Source organism: Perna viridis, chromosome 14 (genome assembly GCF_037379345.1).
Source record: "Perna viridis isolate PV_CMFRI_1.1 ecotype Kerala chromosome 14, ASM3737934v1, whole genome shotgun sequence".
Lineage (NCBI taxonomy): Eukaryota > Metazoa > Mollusca > Bivalvia > Mytilida > Mytilidae > Perna > Perna viridis.
In genome coordinates this window covers 7,202,640-7,225,669 of record NC_142458.1, presented here as the reverse complement: position 1 = coordinate 7,225,669, position 23,030 = coordinate 7,202,640, and the positions used below count along the sequence as shown (strand labels likewise).

The 23,030-nt window shown below is 31.3% G+C and overlaps 1 protein-coding gene across 1 annotated transcript; it reads right to left on the bottom strand.

The window, feature by feature from the left end:
* Positions 1-506: 506 nt before the first annotated feature.
* Positions 507-7,914, bottom strand: LOC148597978 (neo-calmodulin-like). The gene is made up of 5 exons (XM_088561487.1): positions 7,780-7,914; positions 7,356-7,389; positions 6,739-6,885; positions 4,721-4,963; positions 507-626 (listed from the first exon to the last, which is right to left on the bottom strand). The coding sequence occupies exons 1-5, from the start codon at positions 7,912-7,914 to the stop codon at positions 604-606; spliced, it is 582 nt and encodes a 193-aa protein (XP_088417613.1). The 3' UTR covers positions 507-603.
* Between the last annotated feature and the right edge of the window lie 15,116 nt (positions 7,915-23,030).

Sequence of the window (23,030 nt, the reverse complement as noted above, 5' to 3'; positions counted from 1 at the left end):
CCAAAATCATAATTTACATATTTATGTTTTGCTGCCTGTTATCATTGGTTACATGTTTTATTGCTACTTGTTTTTTTTTTTGTCATGATTCCCCTTAATTTTCCATTTGGATTCAGATTTTTGTAGTATTTGGTTCTTATTCAGTCTTGCTGTTGTTTCGTTTAAGGCGCTTTTTAAGATATTTTAACACTTATAATATTTTATTTGGACCTAGAAATCTAGAGGAAGTTAACTCAACTGGTGCACCTGGTTCATTTTCCCAGTTTTCTTTTATAAAGCCCGGATCATGTCTGCCATTTACTTTTGCTTCTTAATGTGTTTTGTTTTCTTAATTTCATTCTCTTTGTTGTGTGTACCCATTTTGGTTGTCTAGTCTCAATCTTGGATTCCGTTCTGTTTGATTTCCGTTTAAATCTTGGTTTCCTTTTGACCAAAAATATGGCGAAAAACTGTTCCTTCCAATATTGATTTATGCTATATTAATAAACTAATACAAACTTAAAGACGGAAATTTCAAAACCTTTAATTACTCGTAATATCGTCTGCTTTATAATCCATAATTGAAGAAAAACGTCAGTTCAATGTAAAATCTTGAAGCCATCTTTAGGTAAACAGCGTCACGTATTCTGCAAAAAAAAATAAATAAATAAAATAAAAACAAAAAAATACACAAAACAAAATTGTAAAATAAAGTATAAGAATTGAAAAAATCTTCTGATTGGCTGGACATCTTTGGGCATCATATACAATTTTGTATCCACAAATGTTGTAGTGTTACGTAATTAACGTCGATTGGTTCACAGTACGCGATACAAATTATACCAAATTAAAAATTATGATTACTTCTGACCAAGTTTGCTTGCATTACCAAATAAGGATAATATATGCTTGTTTGTAATCGCTCTGTGGTCCAGAGAGCGTCATCTCCCCTACGGTGTTTTTTTTGGATGGTAAAAAAAAATGGCAATGGTAAAATTATTAAATTTTAATAAGTCGTGCTGTAAAGTCATTAATATATATGACCAACGTCATGAACTTTTTTCCAACGTTATAAATTTGCTTTGCAACGGTTGTCATTTCGTTCAATACGTATGCTGCGCCTTTAATAAATGTGCAGGAACTAGTACTATTAGAATAAAAATAAACAGCTAACGGATTATATATTATAGGTGCAAGCAATTTCATACTTTTTCGAACTTTTCTTGTCAAATTATGGTATAGAGAGCCGTAAGCTTTTTCATCTGTTGCCAACGCCAAGCCATTTAAAGAAAAGTAAATAAAGAGTAATCGGATAATCCATTCTCAGGCAAAAACCAATGATTTGAAAAACATGAGATATGACTTTTGTGAGGATGGAAAGGATATACACTATATTCCCAGTATCCCGTCCATTCTCACTTTCTTCGTCTAGCTTCTAACTTCCTACTATCTTTCCCTCCCCTGAGTTTTACAATCTTGACTTTGTACAGAAGTTTCAATGAAAATACATTGTTAGTTGAAACAGACTTTCTTTCTACCAAATAATCATATTGGAATGACCACTACATCACTAAGACATATTGGCCCGGTTTTTCTAGATGTTTATTCATTGGACTAAAACTATCCATTGTATGAACCTAGTACAATTTACACAATTTATCTAGAGAATAAAGTTGTGATCAACTTGACCCAAAAGTTAAAATACAAATGAATTGCATTAAGACATTACATCATATCCACGGAAACATATTATTAAAACCAGCAGGAAACAAACGTACTTGTAAAATGAAAATAAGAAAAAATGTGACGATAGTTATCACGATGGCAAAATAAATTGCTGCACTGACATATTGGACACGTATTGAAGGGGATATAATGCAATTTCTATTTCTTGTTGGTACTAGTGTAAGATTATTCTATGACAATTGGCTAACAACAATAATTACACTAGGGTCATTGAAACGATTATATATCAAACATCATTGAAACAGAATAGGCTTTAAATGCAAATAATTCGCTTGTGCCTTTACTATTATGAGTCGAGTTAAAATGTTTTAAGGATTTTAATCGCAAAAACTTAATTTGTTGCATTACTAAGGCTTTTTATTTCTCGTTCATAGTTTGATTAATGGGAGTGCCGTGTTAATTCCAATGTTAATGTATAAAGTAGGAGAAATGAGATTTACGCCCCCATACCTCCTCCAACATGTGATTTAGATGTAAATGTTAAAGTATTTTATTGTAATATGAGCTAACTTTCATGAAATCGCATTGTAGTGAATCCTCAAAATATACTGAATTAAATCTAAACGATTTTTGTTTTAAATGTCATGTCTGAAGTGGATTGTTCATTGACACTTAACTATGTAAGCGATGCTTTGTAGAAAACGTGGATCAGTTGTCTTATTTATTGCACATGACTTGTGTATTATTTTATTTTCGAATCCGAAAACTATACTGTGGGTAGAATTCAAACAGATGACCGATTTGTAATATATATTCACCCTAATAACAACAGTATTAACGATATAACAAACAAAACAAAAACAAAAAATAATAATAAAATAAAAATAAAAATAAAAATAAAAAAATAAATTAAAAATAAATAAAATAACAAAATGAAAAATAAAAAAAAAAAAACTAAAAAAAAACTAAAAAAAAAAAAAACTAAAAATATCCAATTAAAAAAAAAACACAAAAACAAAAACAAAAACAAAAACAAAAACAAAACAAACTAGTATTAATTGTGTTAACCATGTAAACAATCATAAATATTTCCAAAACGTTTGTCACAGGAGTTCCAAAAATCAGTTCCTACGGATCTATGTTTTATTCTGCTTCAGCTTGGAATAATTTTTAAAAATTTTTAATTTGACCGACCGAAATCCCTTGTAGTGACCTATTTTGAAACCGAATATGTAACAAAATCATTTCTGGATGATGAATTGTTGTTTTCATCATACTGCACCCCTTTCAATTGCATGTGCATTTTGTCACAGAGGTTTCTGCTCTTATTTTGGCTTTGCCTCAGCTTGAGCAGTGATCGCATTGGTGTTTTTCGTCCCTCCTTTTGTTAGTCTGTTTTAAATAGTGATACTTTGCATAAACTGATTGATACACAGGCAAATATTTTTCACGTGAAATTCATGTTAATCGAGCTTCACGTGAAATTTATGTGAAATTCACTAAACACAAATTTCATGTGAACATTTCGTGTGAATTTCATGTGAAGGCTCCATTCACATGAATTCCACGTGAACTCTGTCACTTAATTTATTTGCTCAACTCAGGTGAAAATCATGTGAAATTCTTGTGAAAATCATGTGAAATAACTTTGCCTGTGTAGGTTACATTAATGTACGCCAGAGAAACAAAGATTATAAATAGCACAACTACATATACATGTTCATACAGCGGTGTAACATTCATAGGTGTCAAAGGACATCGTTGGAACTTAGAAAACGTGCGAGAATTCTTGACATTTGATGGATTTTTACAAAACTTAATACACCATACACAGAAACCATCCCACAAGAGAAGATAAAATGCATATCGCAGTCATAATTTTGACACGTTTTAGAAGATATGAGTCTTTGAAATAAAATGTTGTTCGAAGGAGTCTATGTTCTAAAGTATAAGTGTTGATAATCTTATGAACGGACGCTATCATGACCTAATTTAAAACCAAAGCTATGCGGCCCTCTCTATTGTAAGGGCAGATAAATTTCTATCGTCATGTCTCTTCTTCTATTTATTTGTATGAAAGAAACAAAGATATCAGAAATATTATGAGTATCTTTTTTTCAGGATCTGGGATGCTTAAACAACACGTGGATGTACGTAAGCACAACAAGCACAACCAGTCTTTTATACACACCATTATTTTCCAATCGGAATAGCTCTTACAAAACAGTTCTTGTCTGGTAAAAGCTATTCCGATTGGACAATATTGATGATTTTCTAAACAAGATCTCATATGGTTTTATGATATCATGAACACTAAACCCTCTCTAAATTGTATCCTTAGAGACAAAAGTAATTGTTCTTTAACGAGCGACGTCTGGGTTAAAACAGTAAGTCGACAAATAAACAAAACAAACAAACATATACCATAATCAGTATAGAAAACTTTTCGGATTTTTTATGTCTAGGTTAATTAACCTAAACAGTAAATGTTTTTATTCGATAGCGCATAAACATATATTGATAAAAAAAATATCGGTTAAAAAGGTGTCTTCTAACGTTCCGTATTTTTGGTACAAAAAAAGCTAAACACGATTTCTAAGAATTTTCTAAGAAATATATTAAGTTATACCATTGACCAGTTCTTTTAAAAATTCGAAATTCATCTGACCATATTTTTATAAAAAAAGTTGGCCGAACCCAGTCACAAAACCATGTCTTACGCTTTAACGTGTCAATCTGACATCACCTATTGAAATTTGTATACAGTTCTTAGTAATTTCTAATGGAATTTAAGAGTTGAAACAGAAATACCAGCAATATGCTAAAATGATAAAATAACCTTTCACTGTTTAAGCATGCAAGTTACCGAAGCTTGTGGTAATCTGCTTTTTACATAAAATATATTTGAAATATGCAAGCTGCTGAAGCTTGTGTTTTTAAAGTAATTGGTGGTTTTCACTCAACGTGAGCTTTAAAGTTGAGATGTTTGTGTATGAAACCTATTGATTGAATTAAATGCCCATGACGTCAAGCCTTCTATTTATTTTATGCGTACCTTTCCAATTCAGTTTTTGATCGCCATTTGCATCTGCTATCATGTAGTAGCCGTCCGCAGTTTGTATTGCTTCACGTGCAGACATACCAATATTCAGAGCTATTTTTACCAGTTCGTCACGTGACACATATCCGTCGTTGTTCGTGTCTTCAAGTTCAAACCATTCCTTTGCCATGGTAACGCTGTAATTTGGAGCTGAAATCTCTGACAGGTAATCTGGGATGAAGTCTACTGTGCCGTCATCTATTAAAAAGGGAACGTTTTTGTTTAAATCTTTTTTATCAACCATGTTTGTACTTTTTTATACAGGATGTTTTATCATTACAAAATACGAAAACGGATTTTCACCGTTATATTTCATGTGCTCAAATGAAAACGAGGCATTGTATAGTTGTTGACAAACCAAAGACGTTTCTCTTACTGTTTTAAATTGTTCTTACTACCATAATGTTCTTGTCTTTGTCATTGATACATGACTCCATTTATTGCAAAAACAAAAGAACGAACTGATAAAATCTACATAATTATCAAAAGGAATAATCAAAACGAGAATCCGTATAACATATGGCTATATCAGGGTAAAAACTGGAAAGTTGGGAACTTAAGTTGAGATTTGAAAGCAGTTGAATTGTTTTACAATAGTTCAGTGGCTTTTTTCACCTCATTTGCAGTCGACTTTTAAAGAATGAAGATCTACATTAACATATTATTTTAAAAAAAGCTTTTTTTTTTATTCAAGGCTTGAAGTTAGATAAATGATCTGTAATAATGTTTTATTAAAAAAAGAGGCGTCTTATTAACCTATATAAAACAACCATTGTGTGTCAGATTGTAGTTATTTATTTTCTGAAACTTTCAAAATAATTAAAAAGCTATAATTTTGTGTTAAAGTACCATTCTTAACATTTAAAAACATCGCAAAAAAAGAAAAAAAAAATCAAAATTACTTTTTAAAGTTATTTGTACGTTTTTAAAGAATGTAAAAGACCTTGCCGGAGGTTCAATGTTCTATGTTTTTACCAGTAACTTTTTAAAAATACATTGTATGTTTTCCCTATAATAGGGTATGCAAGTCTCGGTCTGGTTTCATTTTCTTTACTTGAATTTCGGATGTAGAACGTATTGAAAATCGAAGACCGATCTGCATTTTATTGTTCACTTCCGGGTACTGGAAACGCTGTATAACATTGCAAAATCTTCTATTTTATGTTTTATCTTAATACCTTTATCATGTAGAGATAGATATTTGTCATTTTGTGTCGGTATTCTTTACACAAAAAGATGTTTTGTCCTTAACACTTAACTCAATGTTCTGTAAATGACAAATCTCCATGCTTTTAAATAGTAGACTAGGACCCATTCTCGTGAAATCAGGGGGTCACTTGACGAGACTTGCATACCCTATGGAGGACGAAGTCCCCATAACGGTAGTCAATGTGAATTTCACCTTTGAGCTTAGAAACACTGAGAGCTTGATTTCAGTCTGACATGTTTTATCTTGTAATAACAAGTGTAATACAAAGTTAGGATCTTTTAAGTTCGTATCTTTAACAATATTAAATGTTTATAGCCCGCTGCTCAAACTTTGTTTAATTTAACTAAAGTTTAGAAAGAATATGGAGATTTGCATAGATTATTTGGTTGACTTTTTGGTGCTAGAACCTGTGATAGATGGACTAAATCGGGTATCATATTTCATTAGGTAATCAATAGATTCCCATCTGATTGAGAAATTATCTTGATTAAATAGATAATGCGTTTTATATTCACTTAATGAAAACAATGTATCGTTTCTTATTCATGCGAGCAATTCATTATTGCTAATTTCAGGAGCAAGAAAAAAAATAAATAAACAAATACCGCGATCATATCCTTTAACGATGGAATGCGTATCGAGGATTAAAGTTTAGTTGCAAATTAAAAAAGGTTGGTAACCGCTCATTTTGTTTGTCAAACAAATTCGCGAAAATAAATTGGTTTGTAGTGAGAAGTTTACTTAAATACGGGCTATGCCTCACCATTGGTATCCCTTCTGATGAGAAATTCCTTTACCCTTTTGTCTGACACAGCTGGATCATATTTCTGTAAATAATTCTTTATTTCCCGGAATGTTGCCCGTCCATCGTTGTTTTTGTCAATAAATGTTGAAAATTGCACCTTAAATGCTAAAACAGAACAGTAGTGATGAATATTAACTTAATAATCATTGTACACAATGGAACATGTCTAAATCTGACTCTTGTAGAATTTTGTTCGGTATAGCCAGGTTGTCGTTGTACCCAGGTTCAAAATACATTTAATCTGATAAGTATGAAGGGACTTAAAAGGGTGTGGTATTATGTTTTTTCTGGGTTTGGGTTAGACAAATTTCACTTTATTTGAATTTGCCTTATAAAGTGATGTTATTGAAATTTTATTTTTTTCGAGTTGTGGAAAAACTGGAAAGGATACGGATTTCTATATGCTTTAAATCAAATCAGACAGTAGTTGATTCATGCACCTTAAAAAAATTACATTTATTTCTACTTTAAGAAAGCTTCTCAGTTGTAAGCCTCATTCGTAAATTGTTTGTTTGTATCTAGGTAAATCACTGTTGCTGTGTATATAAAAATAAACTGCTGCAAGAACGACTCACCCACAAGTTGTTTAACTTCGAAACAAACTGGCATCTGAAACAAGGGAAAAAAACCAAAAGCATTCAAATTTGGTTAATTTAAAAAAAAATCAATCAATAATTGAATTAAAGCTATATTCACCTTAGTAGAGTTTTTAGAAACTATTTTTCTGATCAATATTAAAACAAAATTCTTCCACATTATAACGACTTTAAAACGTACATGTGTATTCATTTCTGGTAAGTAAATTTTATCCTTTTTTGCGCCTAACATAGGCTAAACTTGAAAGAGGATAACTTTCTTTTTCCATTTGAATTCTAAACTAAATATTGTTGAAATAAGATGTCTTTTCCCTTCACTTTAATCAATAAGGAGCGATCCGCATCGTGCCAGATCTGATATGAGAATTATTCAAAATTGACATTAACATTCTTTTTGACTTACAGAACTTTCAGGATCAGCTCTTTTTCTCAGTTTTTCCAGCCCTTCGAATATATGTGATGTACCATAGTGAAGACTACATTCAAAAGCCTCAATCACCAAAAATGTAAGAACAACAATAGACGTCAAGGAAAACATCGTATCTACATATATATAAAAAAAACAATAAAAAGACACACACCCAAAAAAAAAAAAAAAAAAAAAAAAAAAAAAAAAAAAAAAAAAACAACAAACAGACAACAAACAAACAAACAAACAAACAAAAACTACAAGCATCAAAAAGGGAAACATCGTATATAAAAACAAACAGCTGAAGACGCCAAGGCGAACATTGTTTCCAAACGAAACAACAACAGTTGACAAAGAGAACATTGTTTCTAAACGAAACAACGACAGTCGACAAGGCAAACTTTGCTTCTAAACGAAATAACGACAATCGACAAAGAGAACATTGTATCGGAAACACACATCGAAATAGGTCAATGAGAATATATTACTGTTTCTGAAACAAGCAAATATATTTACTTCGAAGAGTAAAACAACGAATATGAAAAAGTAGTTATAGGGTGGTGTTTCTGTCTTTGTAGTAGTAATATAACTGTCAGTATTTAATTCTCGGGCAAAACATTTTTATTTTTACAGTTCTTTTTTGTGCTTATGGAGTTTTTCTCCATGGAAAATAGCGTGAATCATTAAAACGCCAACAGCCGACCAAAACAACTGACGAAACACACACATAAGAATCCAACAGCATGAAGAACAGTTCAACATAGTTAAGCTTAGGTTATTTTTATGGTTGATCATTTCTTGTGTCCTGCCAGACATTTGCATTGCTGTCCATTGAAAAAGACAACAAACAGCGGCGAAAGATTATTGACATTGTTTCTTAAGACAAACATGTTTGCAGACGTACTATGACGGATGGGACTGTACGTTTTCTTAAATGCAGAAAAATAACATCAAATTAATAGGTATATGTAAAAATGTCAGTTTATTTTTATTTCCCGGCTATTTATTCCCTCCTAGGAGTTCATCTTTCCTTGTTATATTTAAGGTCACGATTGGAATAAGAATCCCACGAGGCAATATGTTGTTAGTTTTTTCTTGACAAGTACATCAATGGACATATTCTTCTCCACGGAAATTAATAAAATCTAGTTAATATGCAACGAAACGTATATTTGGATGTACTCCTTATCTTCATTTTCTATTTTCATAATCAGGAAGACTTTGACGCGTTTTCACAAACGTTAGACGTAGACGTAAACTAAACAAAATGTCATATATATGTTATACTCTAAAGAAAATAAGAGTCACGATCGATTTGACAAATATAATCGGCAACAACTCTGTAAGAGATAAGCGGTATGGTAAACCTAAAAGAAATATAGGCCTATCGAAAGATTTTGTTGTTGTTTCTACCATATTCATTACGTGTATGAATGTATATATAAAGGATTTAAGTATCTCGTGTTCTATCCATTTGATAATCATTGAAAACATGTACCACTTTGATTACTGTATTCAATTTCCTGTGTGTTATTCCTCATCCCCAATTACCCATTGACCCAAACCCAAATATACAAAATGTACCAATTTGCACATACAATCATTCCCCATATCTCCTAACATCCATTCCAGTCACTGCTTGATAATTTCGAAAATTTCTATTAGCGTATTTTAATTAATTGTATTTTACTTCCCTCTATAAGAACCAGACAATTTGTTTATAAGGTGTGGCACATTCTAATTTCCCTATTCCCCATAGAAAAAATCTCTATCCCCATGGAATCTGTGTTGTATTTCTCTTTATAAAATATTTAATTTATCCGATTGAATTCTGTATTCTTTGATTCTTTAACATTTAAACTGTTATTGTTAATTAAATTAAATACATTTATCAAATCATTACTTTTTAAACAAATTTCCCCATCCTCTCCGTTTAAAATCCCTACCTCTCCAAAGACTACCCTATCCATATCCCCATACCTTTCCCTTATCCCAAATCAGCCAATCAGTTGTAAAAAAAAAAGAAATGGAATAATATGAATTTAAAAATTTAATGGTATGAATAGTTCATGTTTTATTTCAAAATTACAGATCTTTTTCGTAACATGGTTTGGGTATTGATCTATTTAAGGTGAGTAATTATTGAATAATATCCCTATCAGTTTATAACAATAAATACTGTACTGCTTGTAATATAAATCTGAACCTCAAATTATAAAATGTAAGTATCATTCTAGTTTCATTTTCCTAAACGTAACTTCCAATTAGGACTAGAATGTAGCGAAATCCGTAGACCGATCTGCATTTTATAGGTTACTTCAGTTATCTCAAAACGCTACTTCACAATGTTAAATCTTCTATTTTGTGTTTTTTCTTTATCATTTAGAAATACATATTTTTTGTCTATGTCGGTATTTTTTAAACCAAAGAATGTTTTGGTTTTAATACTAAGGTACAAAGCTCTGTGAATAACAAATATTCACGCACTAGAATGGAAAAATAGGATCCAATCTCGTGAAACCTCTGAGTCATCTGACGAGACTAACATACTGTATACCCACTGACAAGATGGTACTTCTAAGGTGTGATCCAGTCAAGGCAGTTTTCATTTCCAGGTTTCGGGGACGAATATCATTATTTATTTGAATGTAATAATAATATAGTTTTAGATATCAGAAGAAAATTTATTCCGAGTGAACGTATTAGGTATCCTGATAGAGAAAAAATGTAAAAGAATTGATAAATTTATCAATTTCCATTCAAAAAATCCAGAAGTTGTTACGTTGATTTATCATTTATATGTTTATGTAATGATTCATTGTTTTTGTCATCATACATGTATGTGATTGATATTGTGTAATATTTATATGTATATTTATATGCATTTACTCCTGTTATGCAGTAATCTGGGGCTGAGTTTTCTTAATAATAAACAGTAAACAGTAAATCTCAATGTAGGCAACGATCACCAAATGTGTGTTGAAATGCAATAGATTTTAAGTAGCACTCCAGCTAAGGATCACGTAAAATGTGATTTATGGGTAAAAAGCCTACATATTTTTATTTAGGATATTTTGTTTGAAATGTCATAGTAAACAGAAATAAACATGTGTTTTTTTTATATAACCCGTGCTCTTAGGGGATAAAAATTAAATAGAATGCACTGTAGATTGCAAAATATAGGGAGATAATTCTGTAAATGGCACATCTTGCAAAAATACAAATATGTAGCCTTTTTTGGGGTGTATCACATTTTCCATATTTTGCATGATTCTTACAAAAACAGCTACTTAATTATTCTCTGTGATGCCGAATTTGTAATGTGATCATCCCCATTACGTTTGCTTGAATGTTAAAAAATGGACAAAATTCCATAATCGTGACGAATTGGCAATAATCTAAAATTCGAACAACAGAAACTTGTGATATAACTTTTTAGTATTTCTATTAAAAACTCATTTTTTGCCACATTAAGTGTTGAAATGTCAATAGTAACCGTACTAATAGGTTCATATTTCCTAAAGGAACTCTTTTGGCGAAACAATATCGTGTGTTTTCTTTATGACATTTTTATTGCCCTTTAGAACTATAACAAAGTGTCTAGATAAAGACAAATACGTCACTGTAGGCATGGTTGCACGTAAAATAATTTTAGTTGACAAAGTCAGTATTTACTCGAAACATTTTGTTTTCAGTGTTCAATCATACATTTTCAAATATGATACCTGAATGGAGGTTTTGAGCAATTTAGAAGTTGGCATAGGCATGAGGTAATAATAAAACGAGAAATATGGATAAAGAAACGAGGAATTCGAATTAAACAGACACACAATTATTTTTTTAAAGTAAAGGTTTACACCTAAAACATGAATTGATTATAAATCAAAATTGTTTCATGTATCATCCATGGATAGACGTTTACGGCGATGGGAAAAATGAAATGGGGTAATTGGGTATAGGATATTGGGAATTGGAAAATAGAAAGCCTTGCCACTGGAAAATAACGGGATGACTAGCAATATTCATGTATCTGCTAAAGATTTCGTTCTCAGTTTCGCTCTATTACTCATTTTACTTGATTCCCTGATCCAATCTAGCCAATTATTGACAGTTCACGACAAAAGCAAATGAGCAACTCGGACTGCACTAAAAACTGGGAGCATGGACCAGGTGCACCGGTAGGGTAAGCGTCCTCTGCTTTTCTACAAACACCCGTCGAATTACTCATAAAAAATCAAGTCCGTGGTAGACAAACGAGGGAAAGAAAACTATGACCCGTTGAATAAATCAGTTTTCATGGTGCAGATGGATACACCATAACGATCCACGAGTTCATGATGACGACCATAGAACTTCTGTAGTGATGACTTCAATCTTGTAGCAACATAACCCTGTTCCAGAAGCCTATTTGTTAGAACAATTGCAAACAAGGATGAACATTCAAGGGTATTGTGCAAGTCTCTATTAGATCAGACAGTAAGTGAAACATGATAAAAACCTTCCTTTTTTGAAACGATAACTAGATTGCTTGTAACATTGAAATCATAGAATAGATACAATATGTTTCGTATTATTTATGTAAAATGAATTATAATTTCATTGAGATGCACTGTAAATAAAACAAAATCCTGGGTAAATATCTATGCCAAAAACCTCATTTTTTATGAAAATTTCCAAACATATCCAAGGATTCCGAAATTAATCAGTGATAATTTGAAATAGAGAAGACTACCTTGATTGAAAGTATACTTGGTTTACCCATTCCAGTGGTCAAACTATTACGCCTTCAATTGAAATTTGAAAAAAAACCAGTTAATTGACATATTTTGTGCAAAGGCGATATTCTTGGTCATGCGTGCACTATGAAAACATCTTATTTCAGTGAAGAATGCTTCCTAAGTAGCGGACGATTAATAAGTTTTGTGTAATTTATTTTAGATTGAAAATCAATAATAAATCTAATTTTGAATGCGTAAAAGGATTGAAAAGATATAGTAAATAGCGATTGCAAAAAATAATAATTCATAAATGTTTAGCTGATCTCTATATGTAAGTAAACACCTCTTGATTTGACCTAGATGACACATGATCCACACGAGTAGGTTCCTGCTCTTCGTTAGAAAAAATAATTAAAATTTGTGATAACACCGGAATAAGGTTACATCTGAAGAAGTTAAACTATAACATATTGTTTAAAGTAGATCGGTAGTTTTTTAAATGTATAGTTTAATTAGACTGGCTGATTCATACGAAGACTTGTTTTAGCGGAGTCCGAGTTGCTCATTTGCTTTTGTTACTTTGTATGTATGCTCTTTGTTGTGTATGTCTGTTTTCCATGTCTGGTCTTTGTCCCTGGATTACATTCTTTTGATTACCGGTATAACCTTGGTTCCCTAGATTACTATTTTAACACGATGACGATGAAATGTGAGGATCTATGTATTGAGTACAATAATTACACTAGTTCTAATCATCAAATCGATTCTCCTTTTATAATTGAAATTTGTACTACGACAAGCAATGAGAAAAAATATTGCATTCGAAGGAAACTGACCGGAAACAAATTCAAAGAAAAATCATTATCATAACAATCAAGAATAACAACAAGCTTTAAAAACAAATACAAAAGTTACACATACTACTAATTAAATGAAACTAAAACTAAAATTTCATGCCGAGTGATATCAAAAGATGAGTTCTGAAAGGCCTTAAATGTAAGTTTTATAATTCATACCACGTTAAGTAATAAGGAAGTTACAATGATAATCTGAAAGGAAATGTGTCCATAAAGTCACAACTTAAGACAACAAATGTAACACGAAGGAGGTACTGTCTTTCATGTCAGCAACATTACTATTATAAGTCATGAATTTGGCATGGTTTCGAGATTTAAACGTGCAATGTTGTCCTGTCTTGGTTATATGACCATCGAGAATTCAAGAAATTTACCTAGTTTTTCTTTAGGATACGTTACAGCCAATGTTCAACCAACGGAACTTGGTATAATTATTTTAAAAATCTACACACTTACCATATTTTGATGTTTTGCAGGAAAAAAAAATAGGTATTTACTATTTTTTCTCACAAGTTCGGTATGTTCGTCAAATGGATGTACACCAAATAAAATTACATCGTAAGAAGAAACGCATTTTTTTCTGAAGCCTGCAATTGACAATGACATTAACAAATAAATCGGTTGTTGTAATTAAAGATTTCCTGAAAGCCTTCTAATACTAATGGAAATCCTCTCTACTGCAGAACTTAAGCTAAATGAGAAGCCATCTAATCCATGGGGCTTCTGGAAGACAAATAGTTTTAAAATTGGAACAAAAAAGACGACGAACAAATTGTTACGTAAATTGAAATTTATCTACGAGGATTTATTTCCTGTTTTACATACACAATGTCGTGGGATAGTATTAGTAATTTATAAGTACGAATATTGATGATTTTCCAACAGATTCAATACCACGAAGGAAAGAAAAGACTTAGGTTTGTTTTCTTGGCTTTTATTTACATATTGTAATAAAGAATTAAGATGAAGAGTGATAGAGTATCAAAATAATCTTTCTGTCCACCCCCATGGAATACTTGTGATTTATTTCAAGATCGATTCTACTTTTTAACCAACTTCTGCGATATAAAGCCAATGCCGCGACTATCTAGGCATCACGAAGTGGAGCGTGTTACGTCCAAACGTAAGTTGGTCAAGAGTTGGTTTTGCAAGCGTTTCTTTTTTTTTTGTCAAAATTAAATAAAGATCCATCTAAATCAATTTCTAATCGATCCCAGCCCAAACATGGATATATTCTTAATCAACACGTTACAAGCAAAATGTTCATTTCAAATCAAATCAAATCAAATTTGAATAATTTATATATGTCTATCTATTTCTTGATAGTCGGGGAAGTACAAACGCTCTTTTGTCAATAAACAAATCTTTTAATAAATGTGTATAGAAAATGATGCTTTACAAACGAGAAAAAAATTGTGGTCAAAACAATTCAAGATAAACCAAAATGACAACAGATTAATACATTTCGTACAACCCAAAAAACTAAATACTACATTCAAATCATCAAAAGTAAAAGAAAAATTGTTGAATTCACAGGAATACCTGGAAATTTATGGAGTATCTAAACAAATTAAAATTATATATTAACACTCATCATTGTGTTCTTGGATGTAGCACTCGAGCGTTACGAGCGATACGTAAAGTTACATAGAAAAAATAAACACAACGAATTTTATTCCTGTAAAAGAATCACCGTTTGTTGAAATGACTTACGAACTTAACGTAAAATTATTTTATAAACCAAACATTTATATCAAAAGTGTAAGATTAGTAATTTACGGAAACAAATGGTAACTCCACTATATTCTAGACTTAATCAAGACAAAAAGGTCAGATTGTATAAAGGTTTTATTGGTTTTGTTTAAACGTATTTTATTTGCGTAATTATGCAAAAGGGATTAAACACAAGTTAGACAAACTTATTAAGTCTTTTTATTGGTCCAGCATTGCTTAATTCATCAATACATATAAAATTACTAAAAGATCTAACTGTCAGTAAGTGTTTTCCCATGTGATAAGCGGTAGCCATTGACATTGGAAAAGCATGATCACCTTTGAAGTGCTTCCACCTTAACGTGGCAATTTGTACATTGTTTGTTGTTTCAAAGAGTAATCAAGGGAACCAAGGTTATAGCGGTAATCAAAAGAATGTAATCCAGGGACAAAGACCAGACATGGAAAACAGACATACACAACAAAGAACGTAAAGTAATTAAAATCAAACATAAAAAGTAACAAAAGTAAATGAGCAACTTGGACTCCACTAAAAACTGGGAGCATGGACCAGGTGCACTGGTAGGGTAAGCGTCCTCTGCTTTTCTAGAAACACCTCTGCTTTTTTAGAAAGAAAAGACGAAGTCCCTTTTATCAACAGAGGAAGTACAACAGGAATCCTCGATCGTTGCAAACATTTACCTTTGATATTGAATTTAGATTTTTTTTTACATTACAAGGACTGTGAAAGTTCTTTTATCCGTGGGAACCGATTTTCGTGGTTCATATGGGAGTGAACAGTTCGTAGATTCTTGAATTCGTTGATTTGACAACTCTATCATACAAACAAATAAGATATTTTCCTTCGGTGAGAACCAAATTTCGTGGTTTAGCTAACCCACGAAAACCACGAAAATTTATACCCCATAAGCAATAATACTTCCACTGTATCTAAATGATCGTTATAGGTTATGCGGTGTTTTCACACATAATTTGGCTGAAGACGATATTAAGACGTGACATAAGAATGCTTTTCTCCTTACGTATATTGCCTATGGCATCTCGACAAGACTCGAGTCATTATCTAGCTTGTTTAAAGAGACTGTAAAATTATCTCGTGTAAAAATCACATTTCTACCACAACAACAATTCAACAAGAATAAAGGCATCGTTGTTACATCAGTCTAAAAATTATCGTAACAAGTGTTTAATTTCCTTTCTTTATAGAAATTAATCAAATCAGGCAATAACAGTTTCATAAGAGGAATTTGATGGCATAGCTGAGATGCAAATAATCTTTGTGTCGGAAATTTATGATTTAAAGCCGTTCAGTGAACCAAGTTTCTGTTTTGATGACTACCTGTTTCTGGAGTAAAACATTCTAAATGTATCATCATTGAATAAATTTTATGTTTAAGGAGGTAGACTTAGGGTAAGGGACATTACTCTTGAAATCAGTGATATGTTTGTATCATTTTCAATTTCACCAAAGCCTATCAAGCTTCCATTTGAAACAGAAAGAAATCAATCCAAGTTACTTTGATGCTTACATGAGATTGATGTAAAATGATGAATACAAACGCTCCAATTATTTCTAAGAGTTGTGTCCCTTACCCTATGCCTACTTCCTTAAATTGATGATATGTAGTACTACTTGAATTATTAAGGAAGGCTGAGCATGAGCGGTTCTAAAACTAAAATGTGCATATCGGTCATATAGTGGTATGATTGATAAGTCTTTATGATAAGTAATAAAAAGCATTAAAACACTTAAAAATATATATAATCACAGCTTAAACAAATGTAACGTGTTGAGCATTTATCTGGTCGATTAATTGATTGATTAATTGAGATTTAGCGTCCTTAGACGCGAACGTTTGTCTAATTGACCCTACTTTTACTCAGAAGTTTGCTAGCTCACAGAAGAAAGAGCACGAATCTTGGTTTACTTGATTGCTGTTTCATGTAAGCGTATTTTTCATCAAATGTTTACGCGAAAGTTCGATCTATTTTAATTTTGCGGTATATTTGTTTGGTTGATTTAGATGATAAACATATATAAAAGTGATCAAGGGAACCAAGGTTATAGGGGTAATCAAAAGAATGTAATCCAGGGACAAAGACCAGGCATGGAAAACAGACATACACAACAAAGAACATAAAGTAACTCAAATCATACATACAAAGTAACCAAAGCAAATGAGCAACTCGGTCTCCACTAAAACTGGGAGCATGGACCAGGTGCACCGGTAGGGTAAGCGTCCTTCTGCTTTTCTAGAAACACCCGCCGAATTGCTCATAAAAAGTCAAATCCGGGGTAGACAAACCAGGAAAAGAAAACTATGACCCGTTGAAGAATCAGTTTTCATTGTGCAGATGGATACACCGTAACGATCCACGAGTTCATGATGACGACCATAAAATTTCTGTAGTGATGACTTCAATCATACAACATAACCCTGTTCCAGAAGCCTATTTGTTAGAGTTCTAGCGCGATACAAAAAGTCTGCGTAGTTTCGGCAAAACGTTCCAATATTGTTACCTTAAAAGTATTTCTAGTTAAGAAATGAAGGCTCGAGTTACCAAAACTTGATGTAATGGACTAACACATGAACAAATTTCAAATAAAAGATTGAAAAAATTGTACATGCATATAGAGAGTATTTAACAGATGTACATTGTAGAAATGAGAATAACTTAAATATGCATGTAGGTATGATTAATTTGATTTGTCACTCTTGGTAATAATAATTTAGAACAAGTACTATCTTGCAAAAAATTGTTCTTTTTACTTATAATTTTCTAAATTTCATTGAGGAAATAACACATGGCACGCAATTTTAATTTCCGATACAGTTTTTCGAACGGCACTAAGTTATCAGTATTTGGCCAATCGAGTAACATAATTTAGATCAGATGACGTACGTTTCCATGGAAGAGCGTCAAAGGATAAAAAGCGAAACTATACCGACTGCGTCGGAAAACCACACGTCACGAAACACCTTTTAAGGTTGCAATGAACAATAGGATAAAAAACGAATACATTATTGGGAAACGTTTTGGATTCATAATGGTGTTATGTTATCTCTCACATTGGGTTGATAATTTTAAACGAAGATTTTTCCATGTCTGGTCTTTGTCCTTGGATTATATTCTTTTGATTACCGCCATAAGCTTGGTTCCCTTGATTACTCTTTTAAACGAAGTAAACGAATCCTAACCATTTGTTTACATTTGTATTGAAACAGTTCAGTTTATAAGGTACAATTTTAATCAACGTAAAAAACATATCTTGGAAAACACAAATAATAGATATAAATAACAATAAGTCCGATCCATTTTTACAATTTGCAGACATAATATAAGTGTTATAAATATCGACGATGTAAACTTCTTGATTAAAGGCGAAACAATGTCGGAGTCAAGTAAAGTATAAAGACTAAGGAACTATTGTTCTTGAATTTTGCGACAGACGGAAATGAACTAACAACTCTTCGACGATAATATAAGTGTTACAATAATACACGTCAGCTGAATGTGTTATAGTGATATACGTCAGCGGAATGTGTTAAAGTGATGTACGTCAGAGAAATGTGTGAGTATTAAAGATCAGCAAATTTGAAATAATGAATGTATAAAAAAGGCAATTTTTTCTGACAATATCAATAGTAAGAGTTTGGTGAGAATTGCCTCAGTCAAGAGATATAATTAAAACTTTAAATTTTGAGACATGTATTTTTGAATTTGATTCCGTTATTTCTATATGATATTTTGATTTGATGTCTTATAGGACGTGTAAAGGCTTATAACTTGATAATAACTACAAAGTTGAAGCTCCTTTGATATACTGTGTTAAATGAGATACAAGACTTAGGTCTTATGACGATGCAAACATACTTTCTCCTTTGCAAGTATTTAATCATACTACTATCATGTAAGGGCTTATAAAGACACAATTCATTTCCCGTAAAAAATTAAAGTTCTTTATGTTTAGTCATTTCATTTCGCATGATGGTATTTATTATTTATATTGATTTGTTATTATCAAATTCAAGATCAACCTTTCTGCGTTTCTTGCATTGTCCTTTGTATAAAAGCGGTTTTTGATCTTCAAAATTTGTATTTGTTGACTTCAGATTAATTTCAACAATTTCTAAATTTTTCTCGCCATAAAACTTTATTAATGCAAATGATATCGCCAAGGTTTGAATAGCTCAGTTATTTTTGGTCTGACCTCTTCGTTACTACATATTGAAAAAGAGCTACTTCACTGTAGCGAGACTCGTATTTCTCTTACTCTCAATCTGACGGGTGATATTTGCGGAGCAGGAATGCTTAACCTCCTTTTGTTGTCTTGTTTTAGTTAGTACACGTAATTGTATTATATTACGATTGCTACGTGTTATATGTAGATTGGATATTCTTTGTTGTTTTTGTTTTCCAATTTAGGCCATGCTCTTGCATTTTGAAAGCTGTGAATTATCCTAGGTTTAATGATTCAGTAAATGTTTGCCGGCTTTGTTTAATAGTAGTAAACTATTCTGAGGATTTTTTATTGAACCTAACTGATGAAAAAGTAATGATCGTGTTTCCAATTGTACTAGTACACTATCTCTTATTAGCACGTTGTAAAACCTAGATTTAATCCACCATTTCGTTTGAAATACCTGTACCAAGTCAAGACCATTGTGGTACCAGCTGCTCCGATGGTGTGATATCTATATATCTATTCTGCCAGATTTATTTTGAACTTGATTTGACTATGGATCGGATTAGTGTTCTATTATTTTGTTGTTACCCTTATTTTATTTCTAAAGCAGTATTAAGCTACCCTTGTTGTGCAGATCTTGGACGGTTTTGTCAAACTATCTGCTTAAAAGTATTTTGAAATGAAATATTTCTATTATAAAGCCTTATAATAATATTCCGAAAAAAAAATACCTCAACTAACGAAGAAAATTAAGTAGCATTCAAGGCAAGAATCATGCAAAATGTGATAACTGGTTTGAAACCTACATATTTTTTTCTTTTTGATGTCTTGTTAAAAATGTTATATTTAACAGAAATTACCATGGGACTTTTCATATAACCCGTGCTTAAAGGAGATAAAATATTATAGTGTACTGTAAAATTCAAAATTAAGGACTAGAATACAATAGAAACTATTGGAATATCTCCTAAGAGCAGACAAATTGGAATGAATGATAAAATATTTATCATATAGACCCACAAAATAACTTAAAGTAACAAAAGTAAAAATGTGCAGCCTTATTTTAGGTTAATCACATATTACAGAATGTGCCTGATTCTTATAAAGACTGCTACTGAAAAACTTTAAAAAACAAAATTCATGTCATACACTTTTCTATAGTTTCTTAAATACTTTCTATAAAACTAATGTATTTTCATATATTCAGATACAGTGAGTCCTGTCCGAACCGAAGCTTTATCAGATTGACTTTGAAATTGGGTCGGTTTAGACAGGTGTTCGGTTTACCAAGGTTTACAAAAGCACAATTATTCACATGATTTTCACATGAATTTCACATGATTTACTTGAAATTCGGGTGAATACAGCATTCACATGAAATTCACATGAAAGGTTCACATGAAATTCGTGTTACGTGAACTTCATGTGAAAATCATGTTAATTTCAAGTGAATTTCACATGAATTTCACGTGAAGTTTGATTAACATGAATTTCACGTGAAAAATATTTGCCTGTGTAAATACAATTGAATACACATGACTTGAGCGTAGAAAGTTTCTGATTTGGACAGGTGTTCGGTTTAGACACTTTTTTCTGTATTTATTGTCATTACTTTTTATATTTCTTTCTTTCTCAACTATTATATTTGCATACACATGTATTCCTACATTTTTATTCAACATTTGTAGGGTAAAACAATACATAAAAGTACACTAAAAACAGAGCATTACAAATTGCTTAAAACGTATTGCAACTAGACTCGTCAATATGTTTTTGTAATTTTCATATTTATATTTCTGTATAAAAATATGCAAAGTAAAACTATTAGGTTTAGATTATATCAATCTGTTCTCATCATTTTGAATTTCATAATCATCGCACTACGCAGCAAAAACATTAAGTAAGATGTTTCCTGCGAGTTATGATTTTTTTTCTCAAAGAACTTTTTTAATAAGTAGGTTATAGCGTTAGCGTTTTAACAGATATGAAATTTAAATTTTTGCTTAAAATTGTTGCTCATTCATGTAGCACGAATGATTTACTATAAAGAGATAATCGTACAATTTCTCCACTTCCAAATATATATGAACCTTTAAACCTAATATGATTTGCAGAATTTCTCCACGAGGGACGGAGCTATTTAATCTCAAATAACACTTTGTTGGTAATACACGGCTATGTTGTTATATCGCTGGTATATAAACTATTAAAAGCAAGAAAGAACATTGAAAGTACAAAAACAATAATAAAAAATAATAAAAATAATAAGATAAAATAAATAAATACATATACACGAGCATAAAAAAATCCTCCCAAAAAGTAATGATAATCTAAAAAATACGTCTATGCAGAAATATTTTATTTAGATATTTGGTATTATTCTTAAAAAAAACAAAACAAAACAAAAACATTGATACAATCATGTAATCATATTTAATGAAAAGACACTACTACATGTATTGTTAATCCATTTTATGAAATAAAAAGTATAATAACTATTTTAAAGAATAAAAGATCCAACTCTACATTTGGAAAAATAAAATTATAAAATAATATAAAATATATCTGTATCTGTATCCTTATTAGATAAAAAAAATAAAATAAAATATAAAGATGTAGTACTAGTATGTGATATAATAATTTTACTTACGTGTTTCTGTATGACAAAGTTCGAGTAGAGAGAACACAAAATTAAATCGACGTCGTTTTTATCTACGCTGGATCCAAAAACAGTTAATTCACAAAACAAAACAAAAATTAATGTCGTCAAATTAAAATTTACTGTTAGAATTACACATAACTAAATTGGTATTTTTCAATTAAGAACCCAATGCAAAAACAACTACAGCTGAAGGAATCCACGGCGATGCGGTTGTACACTGTAATTATCGTACTATTATGCTGTTTTATCACCCAATAACAGTGTTACTGTCGCTCTAATTTGTATTCATTTATATTCATTGGGTTTTGTGGGTAATAGTATTATTTTGTTTCAACATTATTCACCACCAAATAAGCTAGGTGTAATAATACCATTAAAGGTGAATCTGAATTGGTCTGATCCATAGAAAAGATATATGTGATGACCCATCTTTACCTAAGCTATCGATTATCGTCGGGGTAAACTTTTTTGGGACAACCCTCAAAATGGAAAGGTACAAATAAAAATAATTAAGTAATAATGGTCAAGATGTGGACAAAGGGTACGATCCGCACCATAAAGCAAATTTCGGCCAAGATAACAAGCAGAATTGTTAAAAACAGTCATTTAATGTCTAAAACTGATTTATTTACATACATTTATTTAATATTAAGCAGAAATAGAGTCTAACTTAATGTACCTTTTTAGATGCTGCAATCAAAATTTGCAAGTAGTATAACGCCTGTCAAGCTCCAAATAGCGTAAAAGTGCATGTTCACTGCAGATGCTTTGAAGACCCTCTAAGTAAATGGAAAAATCTTGCAATGTCGGGAAAATATGCGAATGTTACGGGCAAAATTTCGTCCAAAATCAAAATATGTGATTAAGACTTTTACGTCTAGTCCCTATCTTATTAAAATTTTAGAATGACTTAAAATAATCCTTCATAAAGTTTTCAAGACAATCAAATCACTTAAAATTAAGCATAAGAGTATTAGAGAATGTGAAAACAATCATGAAAAAAAATAAGTGGATGCTTAAGTTTGCAAATTTTGAAAGGTAAATATTGTTTGTGGGTAATATATTTTGACGTCATTGGTCATCCA

Excerpts from the sequence above, each read along its gene's own strand:
- LOC148597978 (XM_088561487.1), bottom strand. The coding sequence starts at position 7,914 with ATGTTTTCCTTGACGTCTATTGTTGTTCTTACATTTTTGGTGATTGAG. Across the intron at positions 6,886-7,355 it reads CGAAGTTAAACAACTTGTGG|CATTTAAGGTGCAATTTTCA; the intron begins GTGAGTCGTTCT and ends GTTCTGTTTTAG. Across the intron at positions 627-4,720 it reads TCAAAAACTGAATTGGAAAG|AATACGTGACGCTGTTTACC; the intron begins GTACGCATAAAA and ends TTTTTTTTGCAG.